This window comes from Bos grunniens, chromosome 5 (assembly GCF_055505025.1).
Source record: "Bos grunniens cultivar Pamir isolate PY7600 chromosome 5, Bosgru_T2T1.0, whole genome shotgun sequence".
Classification (NCBI taxonomy): Eukaryota; Metazoa; Chordata; class Mammalia; order Artiodactyla; family Bovidae; genus Bos; species Bos grunniens.
The window spans coordinates 116,793,836-116,813,665 of NC_141169.1; the positions used below are offsets into that span (position 1 = coordinate 116,793,836).

Genomic DNA, 19,830 nt, shown 5'->3' on the forward strand with positions numbered 1-19,830 from the left:
CTCAAGAGTCTTCTCCAACACCACAGTTCAAAAGCATCAATTCTTTGGCACTCAGCCTTCTTCACAGTCCAACTCTCACATCCATACAGAGCAGCTATTATACACACCCTTGAGTTCATAAAGGAAAATATGCTTAAAGTAAATGAAAAGAGAAGAAATCACACTGAAGAACAAAAATAGAAACCTTTAAAAACAGGGAAATTCTGTAAGACTATTTTTTACAAACAGAAAAGAAAAAGAAGCCCATTGGTGATGTTTAACAGGAGAATGGAGATGATAATACAGGAACTTCTATTATTTTTTTGAGGAACTTCCCTGGCAGTCCAGTGGTTAGAACTCTGTGCTTCCTCTGCAGAGGGTGCAGGTTCTATCCCTGGTTGGGGAACCAGGATCCCGCATGCCACGTAGCAAGGTCAGGAAATAAACGTGAAGTCAGTGACTGTAGATTTGGAAGTGACGCACACAGTGATTCTCTGGGGCTGATGTGAGCTGCTCTGACACCAGTGCCATGCTCCTAGAGGTGGCCCACCCCAGGCTGCCCCTGCCCCCCGCCCCGCTTTCTGGGCAATGCCTCCACCTCAAGGAGCCCAGCAGTGGAGGTCGTGGGGACCCCTCCTCCTGACTTAACCCCGGGGAGTGGGGGAAGCTGGGGGTGGAAGCACCGCCACACACACCCTCCTGGGGCCAGCCTTCCCCCGCCTGGCTTCCCAATCCCGCAGGGACCTGCCTGATGCTACTGGAAGCAGTGGGTCTCTGCCACCTGATGACAACAGGGACCCGATCAGAGCTGCCTGTGGGTAGGTGGGAGTCAAAACCAGGAATTCTTGGAGTGGGTGCTGGGGCCTCGCCAAACAAGAGGTAGCCGGTGAGGGTAGCAGAACCCACGGCCAGCACCTAGCTCTCTCTGCGGCCTGGTGTGGGGTCCTCCCGGGGGACCAGAGGCAGGAGGTGGGGGTACGGTGAGCAGCAGCCACCCGAAGCAGGACAGGCTGAGGCTGGGGTGGCCCAGCAGGGTGGTCTCACAGTCTCAGGTTGCAGCCACCTCCTGCTCAGACTTCTCCCTGGGGTGTACCTGGGGAGCCCCCAGCCACACCTTGAGCTGCTGCACAGGGGAGGGCAGGACATCGAGGTGGGGACCAGGAACCCCCGAGTAGCTTCACCAGACCCTGCAGGCGCTGTTCTCGGGGAGCCCCAGGGGGTCTGGGAGATGGGTGGGGGCACAGCAGAGTCTAGTTTAAGGAGTGCTGCCCACCACCATGGGACCCGCAGTCTGGGCTGAAAGTGCGGGGAGGGGCAGCGTGTGGTCAGGGACGCTTGGCCAGCCTGTGCCCCTTCATCTGTCCCCTCACACTCAGTAGAGTCACCTGGGGGCCAGGTCACCATCTGCAGCCCCCGACTGGCCAGCTAGCCAGGTCCAGAGTGCACGTGCCTGCGACTAGGTTGGGGCGGCTTCCAGCCATCCACACGGGCCCCATGTGACCAAGTGTCTAGCGTCCAGAGAGGCAGAGTGTCCAGGAACCATGGACTGGGATAAAGCCACCTGCTGGCCGTGTGACCTGAGTGTGTCTCCCTTTAGGTCCTGGTGCTTCAAGTCCCCTGGGAGGGGCTGACGTGTCAGAGCAGGTCCCAGGAAGGAGGCAGGTGGGGTGGGCACACAGTTGGCCGTCAGGGAACGGGGTCTTGGGCACGACGTCACTACATGGGCTGTGCGGGGGTAGATGAAGCCAGGGGGGCAGCCCTGGGTGGTCCTGAAGGGAGAAACCTCCAAGAAGCAGATCTCAGAATACCTGTGGAAGGTGTCTGTTATGGGTTGTGTCCCCCACAAAAGACACTGAAGTCCCTAGCCCCCCAGTATCTGTGAATGTGATCTGATTCAGAAGTAGGATGACACAGTTTATGTGTGACCACTGGGGAGATCCCAGCACAGACACATGGAAAGCCTGGAGGTGGGACGAGGCCCATGGGAACGCACGAGTGGGGGCCACACACACACGGACCCACCCGCAGTGTTCAGTGATTGCCCAAAAGCAGAGCCAACGCGGTCTGACCGGTCAGCCCGAGCAGGGGAGCGGGTGGGGGCGGGGAGCAGGAGGCGCTGGCTGCAGCAGACCCCGCTGGGAACTCCAGCAGACAGTCACTTTGTCCTCCATCCCATTCTCTGGCCACAGCTGACTGTCCGTCGATGGGCTCCTCACCCAGCTGGACCAACCAGAGTCCTCTACATCACATCTGGAGCAAGGATGCAGGCGGTCTGGCTTCCCAGTGTGACTAAGACCTGGGGCGGTTGTGGGACCCTGGGGCCATGCTGCCCAGGAGGCAGAGACAGGGGTCCTGTGGATCCTGAGAGGAGGAGGAGGGGGAGGAGGGAGGGAACAGTGTGCATGTGGCCCCTGGCTCCGCACGGAGCCTGCTCTGGGCTTCTGTTACTTATGATTGTCAATCCTGGCCCTAAAAGGGGTGCCTGCACCCACCCGGGGTTGGGGGATCTGTGCGTGGTAGCCCCGCCCAGGGTTCTTTCTTCCTTCCTTCCCTTGAGGTGGGATGAGGGCAGGACTCTGACCTTTACCCCCTCCAATCCCCATCTCCCTGCCCCCCGACCCCGTGCTCCCCGAGGCCTCTCTGTTGAAGGCAAGGAAACAAACCACAGGGCTCTGAAACCATCCATCGAGTTTAATGCATCGTACAGAAGGAAACTACATCGGCGTATTCAAGACAAACACTGCTTCTCTATCCTCACTAGCCATCGGACGGCCCTCCCTGTCCAAAAAAAGCTAAGTCTCAAGACACATCGGCAGCTACTCCTCCCGGGTCCAACCTTTCACATCCTCCCATTAACAATTTTTTCAAAAACATAATTCAATCCATCCGAGAAGAAAAACCAACCAACTGGAAAAAAAAAAAAAAGGAACCTGAAAACGTTTACATCGCAAGCCACGCGGTAATGCATAATTGGCATCTCGAGTAACCAATATATAAGACGTGTGTCTCACAGTTCACTTTGTTCATCAATAAAAGAATATAAAAATCTTGTTCAGCCCAGTGTTAAGTGTATCAAAATAGATCTGTATCATACAGCACAGTTTCTCCCGGAGTCGTGGAAATGACAGGAGGGACCGTTGGCGGGCTGTGTGGGGCGCCGGCCAGCCTCCTTGCTGCGCACCCGGCATATGCGTGCGTGTGTGCGTGTCTGGGGCCACGTGTGCGCACGCACACGTGTGCACTGCGATCGGCACCGTGTGATATGCTGGGGGTGGGAGCCCCGTGGCTCCCAGATGCTCATCCTGTTGTGCTAAGTTCTAAGTCCCTCGGGGACTGGAGAAGCCGCAAGGCTTGACAAGCCTGCACAGCCCACCCCAGACACAGGAGCCCTTTGACGACGGCGGGCGCCCTCCCTCCGCTTTTGGGGCGACTGCAAGAAGAGGGACCCCCCCAGTCTCCCGAGGCCACTGGTCTCTCCCTCCCCCCTCCCCCCACTTCTTAAAAGCCGCTCTGGGCCCCTCTGGTTTGGCAGCCTCCCCCTCCGCCTGAGGGGGCTCCTGTTCATCCCTGGCAGCGGAGACCCTGGTGAGCGGGAAGCAAAGTCACCAAGTCCCCTTCACATTAAATTATCTCACAATAAAAACGCCATACAAAAATGTAAAGTTATTTTTTTGGCATAGTGTCTGTACTGGCAAGAAAAGAGGAATGGGATATCTTATCGGCTCTTCGAAAGGAGAAAAGAAAAGGCTTCGGTCGTTAAGTTGAACGATTCAACCCCAGGTGGAAAACCTGCCAAACGCCTCCCCAGCATGGCTGCGGCTCCATCTCGCCCAGAAACTCCGTGATAAAAAGCCACCGAGGGCAAGATGAACCCAGAAAGTCAGCAGAGGCGGGGAGGAGGCGTGCAGCGAAGGTACCCCCGAGGCCAGGGGCCAGACAGAGGCCCGGCCGACAGCAGCGTCCGACCCTCGGGAGCGTCCTTCAAGTTAGCTGCGATTCTCAACGCTAGTAACACTGATGATGGGGGCCGGGCGTCTGGAAGGCCTGGCGCGCCTGGCGGCCCCGTGAGGGCGGGCAGGCGGGCGGCGGAGTCTACCTAGGTTTGCTACCCACCTCTCGCTCCAACTAGCTCTACTACTCAGCTACGTCGTGACCTCGGCTCCCCTCCCACAAGCACGTAGGGCGCCTCGGCCCTTCTGTCGGGCGCGGGGCTGACTCGAGGCCAAGGAGACAGCTGTGCCCAGAAACCCGAGGCCTGGACAAGCCCCCCAGCAGTGGGGAGCTGACTCTGCACCCCGAGCTGGACTCCGGACGTCCTGTCTGACCGGAAGCAGGCAGGACTCCATCCCCAGAGTCCTGGCTCTGGGACTCTCATTCAGCTCCTCCTCCCTTCTTTCCTGTCTCTGTCTGGTTTTAGGTTTGACTGAAATTCATAGTGTGTATGAATTAAGGCTGACAGAACCCGCAGGTCTTGCAAGCAGGGTCCCAGTGACTTTCCGCAGGTGTGAAGATGGGTCCCGTGGGGGTCAGTTGTGCCCCTGGGGGTGCTGGAGGGCAGAGTGCATGGCTGCTGCTGAGGGCTTGGTCCAGGGCCCTGCCAGCAGTGGGGCGGGGCTGGTGGTCGTCATGGTGACCTGGAGCATCTGATCACCCTGTATCAGTCTAAGGAGGGCCCGCAGACGGTCCAAGGACGACTGGGTGCCCCTCTGCCGGGCCAGCAGGCTTGTCTTGAGCTCCAGGCATTTCTGTTCAGGGAAAGTGTCAGAGAGAACGGTCTCAGCATTTAGCAATGCATGCCACCCGGGGCAGCCCCTTCTCCCAAAGTCCCTCCCTTCCCTCGCAGAGGCTGAAAGAAAGGAAGAGGGCCTCACACACCAGCTAGAAGCGAAAAACGGAATCCAATGGCAGTCAGATCCACAAGAGAAGCTGGTTTAGGACTCAGGGCTGGAACTGGTGTGTGTGCAGGGATGTGGGAGTGTGCTCCCTGTGGCTGGGGGGCTCCCAGCTGACCACACCGTCCCCGCCTCCTGCTGGAGGAAGCTCAGAGCCTGCTCTGGCTCAGCTGCAACCCCTGGGAAAGACCTTGAGCTTGTTGGGAAGGTCTTTCCTCTTTCTCTTGCCTGCTGTGTTCACGGCTTTTTCTAGCCCTTTAGGTTTCATGGCATCACAGTACAGTGGTTAAGCACTGAGGCCTCAAGTTAGAGTTTGAATCATTTGCTGCTTGGGCAAATAACTTCAACTTCCTGAGACTATGTCCAAAACGCCAAGATGGGAACAATCACAGGGCCTCTTCATAGAGTTATTGAGAGGATTAAATGAAATACAACATTTAAGAAGTTTTTACCAGGGCCTGACACTGCTGTCACCATCATCGCCACCAAATTCATCACCATCACCACCATCACCACCATCATGACCACCAGCATCACCACCATCACCACCATCACTACATCATCACCATCACCACCAGCATCACCACCATCATCACCACCAGCATCACCACCATCACCACCATCACTACATCATCACCATCACCACCACCACCAGCATCACCACCTTTTGCCACCACGCTACAGAGAAGAAACCATCATGCTGCCTTTATACAAGAAGAAACTGAGGTTCAGAGATAGGGCCTTGCTGAGGTCACAGAGCTGAGAAGGAGCAGAGCCAGATGTCCCGTGCCTTGATAACTACGTGTGTCCTGAGTCACAGAGCTGCCCTCTCCACCTGCTGACTCCCTGAACGACGCTGGTGAGTCTGCCCTCTTCTGGGGCCTCAGTAACCGGACAGTAACACTTTGATCTGCAATATCCCGTGGTCCCCCGGCAGACCCCGCCCACCCCACACACCTTCACGGCCGAGGCCAGGCGCCGGTCTCGCTCCTCCAGCTGCTGGCGCTCACTCTGCAGCTCACTGCCCCTCCGCAGCAGCTTCTGCTTCTCCTCTTCTTTGACTAGGAAAGAGGAAGGAGTAGGAAAGGGCCTGGGTCCCAGGCCCCACCGGGAACGGCAGGTAAGCTGGGGCTGGGCCGTGGCTGAGCAGGAGAGGCAAGAAGAATCCTAGGTCCATCCCTAGGGGTCACTCTGGCCACAACCTCCTGCAGGAGCCACAGGCTCTTGCCGGATGCTCAGGGGCTGAAATTCCACCTCCGCAGTAACTGCCCTGCACGCAGGATTAGTCCAAGGCTCCCTCTGTTCAGAGCTTTGGATCAGAGCAGCCTCTGCTGGGCTCAAAGTGAGTTCAGCAGTCCGAGGGCGGGGTTGAACAGAAGGGCGTCTCTGCCCCTTCCCAGCTGCCCCGATGTCTCACCTGTCTTGTGGGTGACGTAGGAGTGCACGATGGCCAGCATCCCGGTCCAGGGCACACCTCCATCTTTCTTTAAGGCCTGGAGGGCAGATGGGGGACTGAGCCAGCAGGCAGCCCAGGGCCCGCCACGCTCCGGCTGAGGAACCTGAGGCGGGGGGACGGGGGCGACAGGAGCACGGGCACGAGCTCTCTGGGCTGCCACACCCCCCTCTCCTCAGGTCCCCACAAAACCCAGTATGATGGGAACTCAATGTTTCCTAAAATAAAGAGGCTTCCTCATTGAAATAAAGAGGATTCCGCAATGATTTTACAAGTAACACATTCTATAGAAAAAATGTACTTTTAGAATAGCACTGAAACTTCCCACCACCCAGCCACACACAAGATTAACACCTGCAAGAATTTTCACCCAAGTTTTCTATTCTGCACCCTGTTTTTCTCAGTCAGATGGCTGATGATCAAACTAAACAGCAGCTACAAAACCTGTTTTTATTTTATTTTTAGTTTTTGAAAACGTAACCCCACATAGTGAACAAGTCCCAAAGAATTCCAAATTCCTTGTTAAAAAAAATCATTTTCAGTGACTCCATAATATCTCACTGAGTAAAGTGCCGGAATCTATTTCACTAACTCTTTGGTGGGGAAACCAGGCTGTTCCTATTTTATTATCTTTTATAAAGAAAAGCTGAGGGACTTCCTTCTGTACAGAACTTTACTTATATTGAACTGTTCCGTAGGTTCTATTCCTAAAAGCAAGACACCGGGTTTAAAAGGTGTACACATTTTTAAGGTAACGTCTAAGAGTGCTCATTTCACCACATCATTGCCAGAAGGGAATGTTATCGTTTTTGCTAATTTGATGGTTTTTCATTTGCATGTTGCTGTCAGTGAGAACTGGGCTTCCCTGGTGGCTCAGCTGGTGAAGAATCTGCCTGCGATGCAGGAGACCTGCGTTTGATCCCTGGGTTGGGAAGACCCCCTGGAGAAGGGAAAAGCTACCCACTCCAGTATCCTGACTTGGAGAATTCCACGGACTATATAGTCCACGGGGTCGCAAAGAGTCGGACAAGAATGAGCGACTTTCTAATGTGTTAACTGGTGCTATTTTTTGTGGTTTGTGTTATTAGTACACTAAGTTGGATCGCTAAATCAGCTGCAGAGGGACACCTCTGCTCGCTCTATACCCATGTCCTCAACTGGCAGTGTCTGAGATGGCCATGACGGGGGCTGTGATTGGCATCTACTGGGTGAGGCCAGGGACACCATTGAACACCCTACAGGGCATAGGACAGCACCCCCCAACAGATTATCCTGTCCCAAAGGTCAGCTGTGCTGAGGTTGCAAAGCCTGGTTCTCTACCCAGCCCCTCTTCTTGCACCTCTGCCTCTCACCCCGCCCCAGCCTGGCCCTCCCCGTCTCTGCTCACGGTGGGGATGACCCAGGAAGCAGGGACGGTTTGAGCAGCCTCAGATGTTGTGCCCGGTGAGGGAGGGCCCTGCAGTTCAGGGAGGTGGTGAAGGTGAGGGTTGGGTCACCCACACACAGACACAGCCTCCCGTACCTTCTGCTGGCATTTGGGGCACACCCACATGCCCTTGGGTGCTGTCTTGAGGGGCGGGTCCAAGCAGCTGAGGTGGTAGGCCCCCGGGCACGTGCCGCACGGCTGCAGGTTGGTCCCTCGCTTGCAGGCAGCACAGAGCTCATCGTGGGTGATCTCGTTCTGGAAGAGATGGGACGGTGGGAGGCAGGTCAGCGGGCTGGGAGTAGGGGCGGGGGGCAGGCAGCTGCCACCCCGACCTGCCTGGGACCCAGCTCTTCTGCCAGGGTTTTCAGCAGCTCTGGGAGACAGGACTAAGCCCTGATGATGGGGGATAATGAAGTGAGCGCGGGCCTGCAAACCAGGAGGCGGAGCATCCCGGTCTCCTGCCTCAAAGCCAAGGCCCCCCCAGGCCTGTGGGCTCCATGTAGCAGGACTCGGGCTCAAGGCAGCTCCTGTCCCCATGCCCCGGCTGGCCAGGCACAGAGTGGCTGCGGACAAACGCTACCCCCGCCGGCATGGACTTGCGACACCGCAGGGTTAGTGCTGCAAACAACACGGTCTAATTGAAATGTCATCACATGTTGCTTTTTAGTGGCTTGACTGTGGCATGAAGGGACTGGAAGTTTAGAATCAGGTCTGAAACTGAGTAAAGGAAAACACTGAATAAACTCTGAAGACGTGCCCACAAGTAAGGTTGTGACCAGCAAGCATCCTGGGAAGCAGGGACGTAGTGTGTGCGAGCTGAGTGGGGCTTCACAGGGTCACGGAAATGTAGGTGTGTGGGGGGGACCCTGAGACCCGAGTCCAGTCCCTAATGAGGTGGGGAATGAGGCCCAGAGAGGGCCAGCTCTGCCCAAGGTCACACCGTGAGGCCAGACAACCCCCTGGCACTCAGCATCAGCTGCTTCCATGTGGGCTGTCACGGCTCCAGGGGTCCCTGTGTCCGGAGGGCTCCTGCTTGAACTGTGGGCTGAGCCCCGTGGTGATGCCCGACTCTGTGGGGCATGCTGGAAAGTGGACTGGTGCTGTACAAAGCCCTCAGCACTGAGGGTGGAGCCCAAGGCCCTCTGCTCCATCTCACAGCAGCAGGACACTGGGGCCCCGGCCCCTTGCCAGGAGTGACCCTACCTGGACTCTGTGGAAAGCATGTCCCACCCACCCAGGTGTGAGACCAAGGGACACGTACCTTCCAGCAGGGGTCCTCATTGGCTAGCACAGGGAAGAAGGGCGGAGAACATGTTAGTGGCCATGGGGAGTACCGATCAGGACTAGAGTCCATAAGACCCAGGGTGTAAGGGAATATTACAGGCCCCAGTGACTCCTGGGTCTTCACCAGGGGCTTGATGGGAGTATCTCAGGCCCCAGTGACTCCTGGGTCCTCAGGGCATGCTGGGAGTATCTCAGGTCCCAGTGACTCCTGGGTCTTCACCCTGGGCATGCTGGGAGTATCTCAGGCCCCAGTGACTCCTAGGTCCTCACCAGGGGCATGCTGGGAGTATCTCAGGTCCCAGTGACTCCTGGGTCCTCACCAGGGACATAGGCCCCAGTGACTCCTGGGTCCTCAGGGCATGCTGGGAGTATTTCAGGCCCTAGTGATTCCTGGATCCTCACCAGGGGCATGCTGGGAGTATCTCAGGTCCCAGTGACTCCTGGGTCCTCACCAGGGGCATGCTGGGAGTAGCACAGGCCCTAGTGACTCCTGGGTCCTCACCAGGGGCATGCTGGGAGTATCTCAGGTCCCAGTGACTCTTGGGTCCTCACCAGGGACATAGGCCCCAGTGACTCCTGGGTCCTCAGGGCATGCTGGGAGTATCTCAGGCCCCACCGATTCCTGGGTCCTCACTCAGGGCATCATGGAAGTAAACATCTCTGCCCTGGTCATGGCCAGAACCCATCAAAAAAGAGGTTCATCGTGGCCCCTAAGCTCCCTGAGGAACATGGCAGCAGCGAGCTGTCCAGTGGAGAAAACATTGTTCCAGGGACCCCTCAAAGTGGCTCACTGACAACTCATTTTCAACCATAACCCACTTCCATTCCGGTAAGGGATGGCCAAACCACATAATTTAATGATCACAAAAATAGTCTTCTTCCTAATTTCTGGAAATTATATAGTATAGTGGGAAGAACAGCTCCTGTGTGTGCACCGCACTCGACATTACACAGAGCTGCCTCGTTCACCCTGCTGTCCCTGGCCCAGCTCTGAGAGGCCGGCACTGTCATGGGCCGGTTTTATACAGACCAGCAAACCGAGGCTCAGGGAGGTCATGTGACAGATGAGGGCAGCAGTGTGCAGAGGGCCCAGGGAGCCATGATGCGCTGCCCACGGAGAGCAGCTGTCCGGCCGCGGCTGTGGACGGGGCAGGCTGGGTAGCTGGGCGGTGGCCAGCGGAGTGAGGTGTGGCCACCCAGCCCCACAGCAGCCCTACAGGAGAAGCGCTTACCTCTTGCTGTGAGGAACAGGGGTGTGTTGAGATAGTTGGACGCCAGCCGCTTCCTCTGCAGAGACAGAAAACCAAACCGAATCACAGGGGGCCCTCCTCGGTTGACACAGACCCAGCCCAGGACTCACCCGGGACAGGGTCCCCACCCTGGGCTCTGGACTCCAGCTGGACACCCGAGACCAGGGGCAGAAATGGGGACATGGGCATGGGGGAGGGGAGAGGCAGGTCAGCCAGGGCAAAAGCCAGCAAAGGCTCTGCCCGATGGGGCCATCGTGGCTCCCGTGGGCAAGCCTGCGTCATTCAGGAAGGACGACTAGAGGTGTCCAGGTAGGGCAAATCAGTAACAAAGCGGACATCTGGCCGTCCATCTGTCTGCCTCCTGAGTCTTCTTTCTCAGCAGCTTCTGGGCTCAGGTTGGGAAACGAAGTGTACTAGGGATTGGCTCCCCAAACCCCACTTCTTAGCATGAGGCCCAGGAACCTGACAACAAAGAGTGACCCTTGGCTCATCACGTGTAAATGGAAAAAGTCTCCAGTACATTCCAGAAGGTGACTTTAGTCCTGGGCTTTACAACTACAGGCCACGTGGGTTCAGACCCTGGTGGTTCAAGGTGGCTTTGGCTGTGGCAAGACGATGCCTGTAGACTTGAATGACGGGTTGTAAACCTGTCTCTCTCAACATGTTTGGGCCGTGTTCAGGGTCTAGAGAGACCCATGGAACTACATGTTGTCAGGGCTTAAGGTCACAGGGCTTTGCATCAGCTCCTAATTCGCTAATCAGGTCATTTCCGGTCAAGGCCACAGACTTCGGAGATGAGGGTATGGCCTGGCCCCCAGAGCAGGGGGCACGTCCATCGCGAGCACAACCAAGGGACGGTGCCCGTTCTGTACAGAGGACACGCAGTTTCCGTGGCTGGAGCTGGAGGAACAGCTTGGTGCCTCTCACAAATGGGGCACAGCGTGCTCAGAAAGTCGAGGGGGGAAGTGAGCGGGTGTGAACATGCGTGTGCTCTGAGCGGGAGTCGGGAGGGTACCAGCGAGGACAGGCAGGTGGGCTGGGGAGCCGGCGACAGGGACACAGGGCGCTCTCCCCACAGGGCACCCGCAGGCGTCCCCTCCCGGTGAGGTCCAACTGGTGAGCCGCAGAGGTGGGACAGCTGGTCCGACTCAAGAACTCCCCAGGGGGAAGCCAGCGCACCGTCCGCCTGTCCTCCTCTGGGCCCTGCAGGGCCTCACTGGCCTCCGCGACGTGCCAGGGCCTGGGGCTCCCCTTCAGGGGGCTGCCCAACTCCAGGGCCCTCATGAAACAGCTTCCCTTTCAGGGCAAGATTCCAGGGCGTTTTTCATAGGAAAGCCCAGAGCATCTGCAGCCCCGGCAGACCTGGCTTCTGGGAGATGACATCTGGATTCAAGCCGAGAATTCTGAACTCTGATGTGCACGGGCAAGGCAATCCCATTCTGGATTCAGTTCCTCCCTGGGAACGTAATGCTGGGAGGGGCTGGGTACTCCCTGGGCTGCCCTTAAACGGCATCACTGACTGGCGTTCAGGGACCCTCATCACCCCATAGTAGGGCTGCAGCCGACCTCGCCTTGGGGGTGGGGAGTGTGTTGGATGGGATTTGGATGAAGGGGGCATTCCCTCCCTTGGAGTTAACTGTCACACCCTATTTGACCAGTTTCGGCTATCTGAGGGGAGTGTGCACTGCCCACCATTAAGAAGCAGTCTAGAGCTGGGGTGCCGCTACGTGAAAGGAACTGGGGCTCAGGGGGTTAGGGGGAGGGGAAGGTGGGCACGCCAGGCCAGGTCTCTCTCCTTGCTGGCCTCGTGTCTCCACCCAGAAGGAAATCACTGAAGTCACGGCCACTCCCTCTCCTCCTCCAGCCAACTCTCTCCCCAGCCTCGCTTGGCCCAGCCCCTCCCAGGCCCTCTTCTCTGTGGCTTCTCTTGAGTCAGGAGCTAGGGCTGAGCCCGATGGGTCCCAGGAGGACCAGGGCCCAGCACTGCCTGCGACCAGCCCTCATGCCGGATCACCGGGATGAGGAAGCAGGGAGCCGGCTGCGACCTGCATCCAGCCCCAGCCCCGGGGCAGCCCGCCTGAGAACCCGCTGACATGGCGGTCCTCTGCCTCACCAGATTCTGAACCCAGGAGGTCAGGGCTGTTTACTGTCACGCCCTGAGCTCTAATCAGGAGGGGCAGGTGAGGAGGCCGGCCCCGCGGAGCCTCCCCCACCCCTCACCCCGTGTGCGGATGGCGGGCCCCTCACCTCTGTCTCCAGGAGGCCGCTGTAGGCAGGGTTGGCTGTGCTTCTCCGCTTTCGCTCCTGGCGTTTGCTCTGGATCTCTGGAAAGGCCCAGATGCAGAGGTTACAGGAATCTTCCTGCCCTGGGAGCCCTGGACTCATCCTCTACAAACCCTGGGCACTGCCTCCTGCACCGCAGCCCCTCTGCCCAGCATCTGGCCGCAGAGTGGCCCTGAGTGGGCCGGGGGCCCCGGCGTCGTTCGCTCTGAGGCAGGACACAGCTGCTGGCCTCAGGGTGAAGGACCAACTGGGCGGAGGGTGGGGGATACCCAGAGTCCAGGCACCTGCTCTCAGCACGGCCCCAAGTGCCATCCTCCAGCCTGGGGACGCCTCTCTTGGGACCTTAGGACAGCTGGTGCCTGATGGTCAGACTGCGGCCAGACTGAGCTTCAGAGTAAGGCTGAGGGCTCCTGGGAAGGCAGGTGCCCGCCCTGCTCAGGCAGCCCGGCCCTCACGACAACAAACACAGTCCTCCCTACGGGGCCTGGCGGGGCGAGCCTCCTGCAGTTCGAGAACTGGGTTTTCCCTCCTTTTCTTTCTCCCTTTTGCTTTGACTGCCAGGTGGTCCCTGTCTCTCCATCTGTAGCTGTTTTGACATTATATCCTAGTCTCTGTTTCTCGGATCTGATTTCTCCTTTAAAACTGTCCCAATATTATTTGTGTTTCCCGTAAGGCACCTCAGACCCTGTGCAGAAGTTAGGATCCAAATAAACACAAATAAAAAAATATTTGGGTATCATGGGCAGGAGGGAGCAGAGTTTGCAAAATGAGAACTGTTTATACAAATTATAATAATCGCAAATGGATTCGCAGAGTGCTTTTAGCTCAGTTGCCATGACAACCCTGTGAAGTCCAAGTCCGAGGAAGTGGTTTTCCTCAAGTCATAGATGAAGAAACTGAGGTTCCAAGTGGGGAAGAAGTTGGCCCAAGGTCGCCCAGCTCCAAGCAGCATGGCCAAGACTTGAACACCGGACTTCTGACATGACTGTTTGGGCCAGTTCCACCATCCCAGGCTGCCTCCACGGCTCCAAAGACAGAGCAGAAATGGCTCTCAAAGGCCGCCATGCACAGCCAGATTCCCTACACTCAAGTTCAAGCAGGAGGATTCAGACATGAACAGAACTCCTTCCAAGAAGGCAGGGGGGCCATGAGAGGAGGGGTCCTTGCATGGGACATCCCCACGGGGGTCAGGGCCATGTGGCAGGGTATCTGAGTGGCTGGACCACGCCCCTGTCCCTTCCCACCACCTACACCCCAGCTGCTGCCAGAGACCAAGTCAGACCCAGGGAACGCAAGGGGAGGTGGCCGTGGAAAGGCCTGGACCCACCTCCAGGGCACGTTTGACTCGGCCGTGCATAGGGTGGTCTGGTCAAGGCCCTTCCCTCCCCTGGCTTCAGTGCTGTCCTGGAGATGACCTTCACCTGAGATGAGAGCTGGTCAGTGCCTCGGGCACTGGGGTATTCAATTCACTCCCTCCTGTCCCTCAATTTTAAGGAGGAAGAGCAATCTAGCTTTCCTTCCTAATTCCAGGTCTCCCTGAGGTGCAGGGGTGTTCTCACTTTATAAAATGTCTTTAGCAGTGAGGCCGGAATCATGGAAAAACACTCTGGGTCATGAGTCAGGAGACACGGATGCCATCCTGGGCCTGATAGTGACTAGCTATGTGACCTTGAGCAAGTGAATCAATGTCTCTGGCCTCCACTTCCCCACACGTGCCACAAGACGGTTGGCTTTATGCTTTCTGCTGCTGCTGCTGCTAAGTCGCTTCAGTCGTTTCCGACTCTGTGCAACCCCATAGACCGCAGCCCACCAGGCTCCGCCGTCCCTGGGATTCTCCAGGCAAGAACACTGGAGTGGGTTGCCATTTCCTTCTCCAATGCATGAAAGTGAAAAGTGAAAGTGAAGTCGCTCAGTCGTGTCCGACTCTTAGCGACCCAATGGACTGCAGCCCACCAGGCTCCGCCCTGAGATTCCATGACGATGCACAGAGCTAATCTGCAATTGCTCTCATTGGTAAAGTCAAACGGCACCCACAGTGTCACGATGATCTGTCTATTCAACGTGCTGGTTTCCACCGACCGGTCTGGGGGCGGACATGAGTCCACAGGCCAACTTGACAGAAGGGAAGGTGGCTGCTGCTCCTCTTGGTTCTATCCAACAATCCCAGGAGGAAGAGTTGGCTATTATTCCATTTTATAGATGGAGAAACTAAGGCCCAGAGGAGCTGGGTGACTTGCCCAAGCTTGAGCTGTCAGTCATGGCAGAGTTGGGCACCCCGATCTTATCACTTCACGGTGCTGCCTCCAACTGGGGGGCAGAGAACCCACAAAGTCCCTCCACTGACACACAGGGTTCTGTGCAGAGTCAAGCCGGGAGAGCGGGTGGGCTCCTTGGTCTCAGTGATGACAACCAGGCACTCAGCACCGACCTCGCAGAAGGTGGGTCACATCTGACCGAGAATCTGAGACCCACTGCTTCTGTCTGATGCCAAGTCAGACCTGACCCACCCACCCAGCAGCCAGGCCCAGCCCCACCGAGGGTCCTCACCTTCCAAGTGCTCTGTCGTCACCAGGCCCAGCGCCACCATGAAGGCGATTTTCTGAGGGAAGGCAAGAGAAAGGTTAACCCAGCTTTTCTATTTGGGGGTTTCCTTAGTTTTTTATCTAATGCTCTTTTGCTGTTCCAGGATCCCACAAGACATGAGTCATCCTGTCTCCTTAGCTCCTCTGGGCTGTGACAGTAATCACAAACTACAAATTTCCAGTTGTATGATAAGTAATGTACAGCATTGTGACTAGAGCCAACAGTACCATACTGTAAATGTGAAGGCTGCTGAGAGTGGATTTGAAAAGTAAGTGTTCATCACACAAAAATAAATAACCATGGAGGTAACAATGGATAACAATGGACACACCAACTGCGATTCCTGTGGTGCTCCTGTTGCAATATATACGTATCTCAAATCACTATGTTGTGCACCTTAAACTCACACAAGGTTATATGCCAATTACATCTCGATAAAGCTGAAGAACATTTTTAAAAACAAGGGGTGGTGACTTGGTTATTTCTGGTGAATTGTAGAAAGATCCTTCTAGCTGCAGAGAGGAACCATTTAGGGGCTGGGAGCCTGGGTAGAGGGGAGGCAGGGACGAGGGCAGTGGCAGCAGGGGTGGCAGAGAGGGAAGGAGCATCTGCCTGCTTGGGTCTTGCCCAGACAGGTGGCCCAGCTGTGGCTGGGGGTGTGGCCTGGGCTGTGGCTGGGGGTGTGGCCTAGGCTGTGGCTGGGGGTGTAGCCTAGGCTGTGGCTGGGGGTGTGGCCTAGGCTGTGGCTGGGGGTGTGGCCTAGGCTGTGGCCGGTGGGGTGGCCTAGGCTGTGGCTGGGGGTGTGGCTGCGGCTGTGGCTGGGGGTGTGGCTGCGGCTGGGGCTGGGGGTGTGGCTGCGGCTGGGGCTGGGGGTGTGACCTGGGGTGTGGCCTGGGCTGGGGCTGGGGGTGTGGCCAGGGCTGGGGCTATGTCTAGGGCTGGGGCTGTGGCCAGGGCTGGGGCCAGGCTGGAATGGGGCCAGGACTCCTACTCTAGCTGCCATTCCATGAGGCACTAATGTGAGAGTGCCTCAAACTAATGTGAGAGACTAATCTGAGAGTGACCAGCTTGGTCAGATGCTGCTCGAGGCCAGGGAAACGAATAGCACAGAAAAGGCCAGGCTCTGTCCTGAAGAAGCCAGGGACTTTAGGACAGGATGGAATCCGCCGAGCCTGGGGCAGGAGCCAGGCGTCCAGGGTCTGTCCCGGCTGAGTGCACAGCCCAGTGACCGTGGACACGCCGACCTCTCTGAGCCCGTCTCCTCGTCTGTACAGTGAACGCTGTCATTTCTGCCCCATCCACTTCGCAGAGCAGCTGGGAGGATGCGGGCGAGCAGGGGAGGAAGTGCAGTTAGTGGTGGAGGGTCGCTCAGCAGGGAAGCGGGGTGTTACTGCCCCAGGTCCCTTTGATGCCTTGTGAGGGTGCTGTTGCGTCGTGTTCCCGAGCCCAGCTCATCTCACAGGCAGCCGTGGGCTCCAAAGAAAGTGTGTGTGCGGGTGTACAGACACTGGTACCTCAACAGCCACTGCCCCGGAAGCCACCACACAGCTGAGCCTCACCAGCCGGTCGGTGTCTCTTTAGCCCCAATCCACGCCCACCCCCGGCCCTCCGAGTCCGAGACTGGTGCATCTGGGCACATTTCTGGGGCAGCTGCTGCTCTGGCCTCCAGCACTGTTGACTTAGGTTCTTCACAAACAGGTTCAAAGGCCACTGGGAAGCCTGCGTCTATGCAACACAACAGCTCCCAGCCTTCTTCTAAAAGCAACTTTAATAAGGATTTTTACACCAGGACGTGTTGTAATTGCAAGTTCTATTTAAGTCATTACACGTATTTACGCTAATTATGTAGTTAGATGTAATTATACTAATTGTATAAATGCACAATAATTGACTAAGATATACTTTGAAAGAACAAAGAAAAGCCACCCAGAGAACCTTCCTGAATATTAAGGGTGCAGAGAACCCCATCGGAGGACAGAAGGGTGCTCATGGGAGCTTGAGCTGTGAGCTGGCCCCTCAGCCCCACCTCGCATACAGTGGGTGCTCATTCATTACCACCAAATACAATGGACTGCTCTCTGGAGACAAGATTGGGCCTGAAGCCACAGAGCAGACTAGCTGCATCTCAACCTTGGTGAGTAGTCCACTCTACCAATTCCCAGCAGGCTTTCTGGATGTGTCAAAGGGCAATAACCAAGTCACTCTCCTGCTCAAAGACATTCCATGGCTCCCTACTACCCAAGGAATGGAGTTCCTCCTTGGCCACCTGCATCCAGGTCTTCCAGAATCAGCCTCCGACGTCCATCTTTAACCCCATGTTGAGAAGTTCTCAGTAGCATCATTGACTCAGTGGACGAGTTTGAGCAAACTCCAGGAGATGGTGAAGGACAGGGAAGCCTGGCGTGCTGCAGTCCATGGGGTCACAAAGAGTCGGACACAACTGAGTGACTGAAGAACAACATCTAGAAATTCTCACCCACACGTGCTACCCAGGGTCCAAAGAGACCAGCTGATTTTCCAGGTGTGCTGAGTCCTCTCCCCATGTCTGCGTGACTGCCTAGGCAGTGTCCTCCAGCTGACATGCCACTCGTCCTTCTCCTGAAACCATCTGTGTTCCCATCTCCGTGGTCACACCCCTCCCCTCCAAGGCCTTCTCCCTCTCCTGTGTGTTAAGTCGCTTCGGTCGTGTCTGACTCTTTGCGATCCCACAGACTGTAGCCCGCCAGGCTCCTCTGTCCATGGGATTCTCCACGCAAGAATACTGGAGTGGGTTGCCGTGCCCTCCTCCAGGAGATCTTCCTGACCCAGGGATCACACCCGCAGTTCTTGATTTCTCATGCATTGGCAGGCGGGCTTTTTACCACTAGCACCACCTGGAAGCCCTCCTTCTCCCTGGATCTCCCACAGCTCAGAATTTGTAATTCTCTGACAACACCTGCCATTTGTTCTAACCCAGGTTCAAGTCCAAATGGCCATGCCTGTGTCTGGCGGTAGGAGTGAGCGTCGTCGAGCCTGGACTAACTACACCTGCCCAGTCTCACTGTCCCCATCCTCAGCCCAGAGCCTGGCCTGCAGCAAAGGCTGAGATGTGATTGGCAAATAAGTGACTGGATGAATGGATGAATGACTTCTTTAGATGAGAGAGCTCTGATAAAAAGACTCAACAGGAGCTGGAGGAGCCCAGGGGGATCTGTTGGTGGTAGGCGGTCAGGGAAGGCTGCCTGGAGGAGATGGTTTCTGAAGGTGATCTTGTAAGACAAAACAGTCAGTAGGGAGAGGAACCGGGGCCAGGTAGGGGCAGTCACAGGGAAAAAGGCCCAGAGGGGGTGATTTTGGCCCAGGACAGCTGAGGATGCCGGCAGGAACACAAGGACACCATCTGCTGTGACCAAAAGTTCAGTAAACAGCTGACTTTTAGGTCCTGCAGGGTCCTCCTGGGCTGCCTTCAGTCATTCAGGAACAGTGGGGTGGAGGGAGGAGCAGGACTGCTTCAGGGTCACGTGCTGCCAAGAGCAGGGCTGTCCCTGGACCGGGGGTCCTGAGGACAGGGGGAGGGGATGGGGGGACAGCCGGGCTCGGGGTGCGGAGTAACAGCCAGCAGCGCCCAGGCACGCTTTCGGGACCCCAGCGGACACAGACTGTGGGATCCTCCCAACAACGCTGCTGGGAAGGCAGACTCACCCTCCCATCTCACAGACGAGGAAGCAGACGTGATGCCCTCCCCCCACGGCACTGGGAGGGCAAGCCAGGCAGACTGGGCCAGGGTCAGAGCTCAGCACTGCCCCACACAGCCCCTTAGCCGGCAAGTCTGGGACACACAACAGCGGGATCTGGGCTCACGGGCCCGGTCTCCACCCTAGCCCATGTGGGGCATGTCCTACAGCGGCCCCTACATCACCGCCACCCACCTCGGGGTTCTCCTGGCTCGAGGGCCGCTCTTCCTTCCTCTTGTTGCTGGCCTGAGCCCCCCGATTCGGCTCCTCCGTGGGCGCCCGCGACTCTGTGGTGTTCTCGGGCTGTGGCTGCACTTGAGACTGAATGATGATGACCTGGAAGATGGGGTGGAGGGGTGAGGGGGTCCGGAGGGGCCCCACGGGCAGGGACTACAGGGTGGAGGGGTGATGGGGATGGAGGGGACCCACGGGCAGAGACTACGGGGTGGAAGGGTGGGGGGGCCGGAGGGGCCCCACGGGCAGGGACTACAGGGTGGAGGGGTGACGGGGGGGCTGGAGGGGCCCCACAGGCGGGGACTATGGGGTGGAGGGGTGAGGGAGAGCTGGAGGGGCCCCACAGGCAAGGACTACGGGGTGGAGGGGTGAGGGGGAGCTGGAGGGGCCCCACGGGCAGGGACTATGGGGTGGAGGGGTTAGGGAAGCTGGAGGGGCCCCACAGGCAGATTACAGGGTGGAGGAGTGAGGGGGAGCTGGAGGGGCCCCACAGGCAGATTACAGGGTGGAGGGGTGGGGGGGAGCTGGAGGGGCCCCACAGGCAGGGACTACAGGGTGGAGAGGTGAGGGGGAGCTGGAGGGGCCCCACGGGCAGGGACTATGGGGTGCAGGGGTGAGGGGAGCTGGAGGGGCCCCACGGGCAGGGACTACAGGGTGGAGGGGTGAGGGGGAGCTGGAGGGGCCCCACAGGCGGGGACTATGGGGTGGAGGGGTGACGGGGGGGCTGGAGGGG

At 57.4% G+C, this 19,830-nt stretch overlaps 1 protein-coding gene across 4 annotated transcripts in view; it reads right to left on the reverse strand.

The window, feature by feature from the left end:
• Positions 1–2,650: 2,650 nt before the first annotated feature.
• The window catches only part of PHF21B (PHD finger protein 21B), an 86,754-nt gene continuing 69,574 nt past the window's right edge, over positions 2,651–19,830 (reverse strand). For 2 of the 4 annotated variants that reach the window (XM_086403236.1, XM_086403237.1), the window contains exons 5-13: positions 19,059–19,199; positions 15,115–15,166; positions 12,532–12,608; positions 10,267–10,321; positions 9,012–9,034; positions 7,847–8,005; positions 6,289–6,364; positions 5,829–5,932; positions 2,651–4,724 (exon numbers count right to left, since the gene is read on the reverse strand). In XM_086403236.1, coding sequence (XP_086259362.1) covers positions 4,506–4,724; positions 5,829–5,932; positions 6,289–6,364; positions 7,847–8,005; positions 9,012–9,034; positions 10,267–10,321; positions 12,532–12,608; positions 15,115–15,166; positions 19,059–19,199 — 906 coding nt within the window. In that variant the 3' untranslated portion in view covers positions 2,651–4,505. The remainder of the gene's footprint in view (positions 4,725–5,828; positions 5,933–6,288; positions 6,365–7,846; positions 8,006–9,011; positions 9,035–10,266; positions 10,322–12,531; positions 12,609–15,114; positions 15,167–19,058; positions 19,200–19,830) is intronic. The other 2 variants (XR_015164631.1, XR_015164632.1) reach the window with 1 other exon arrangement.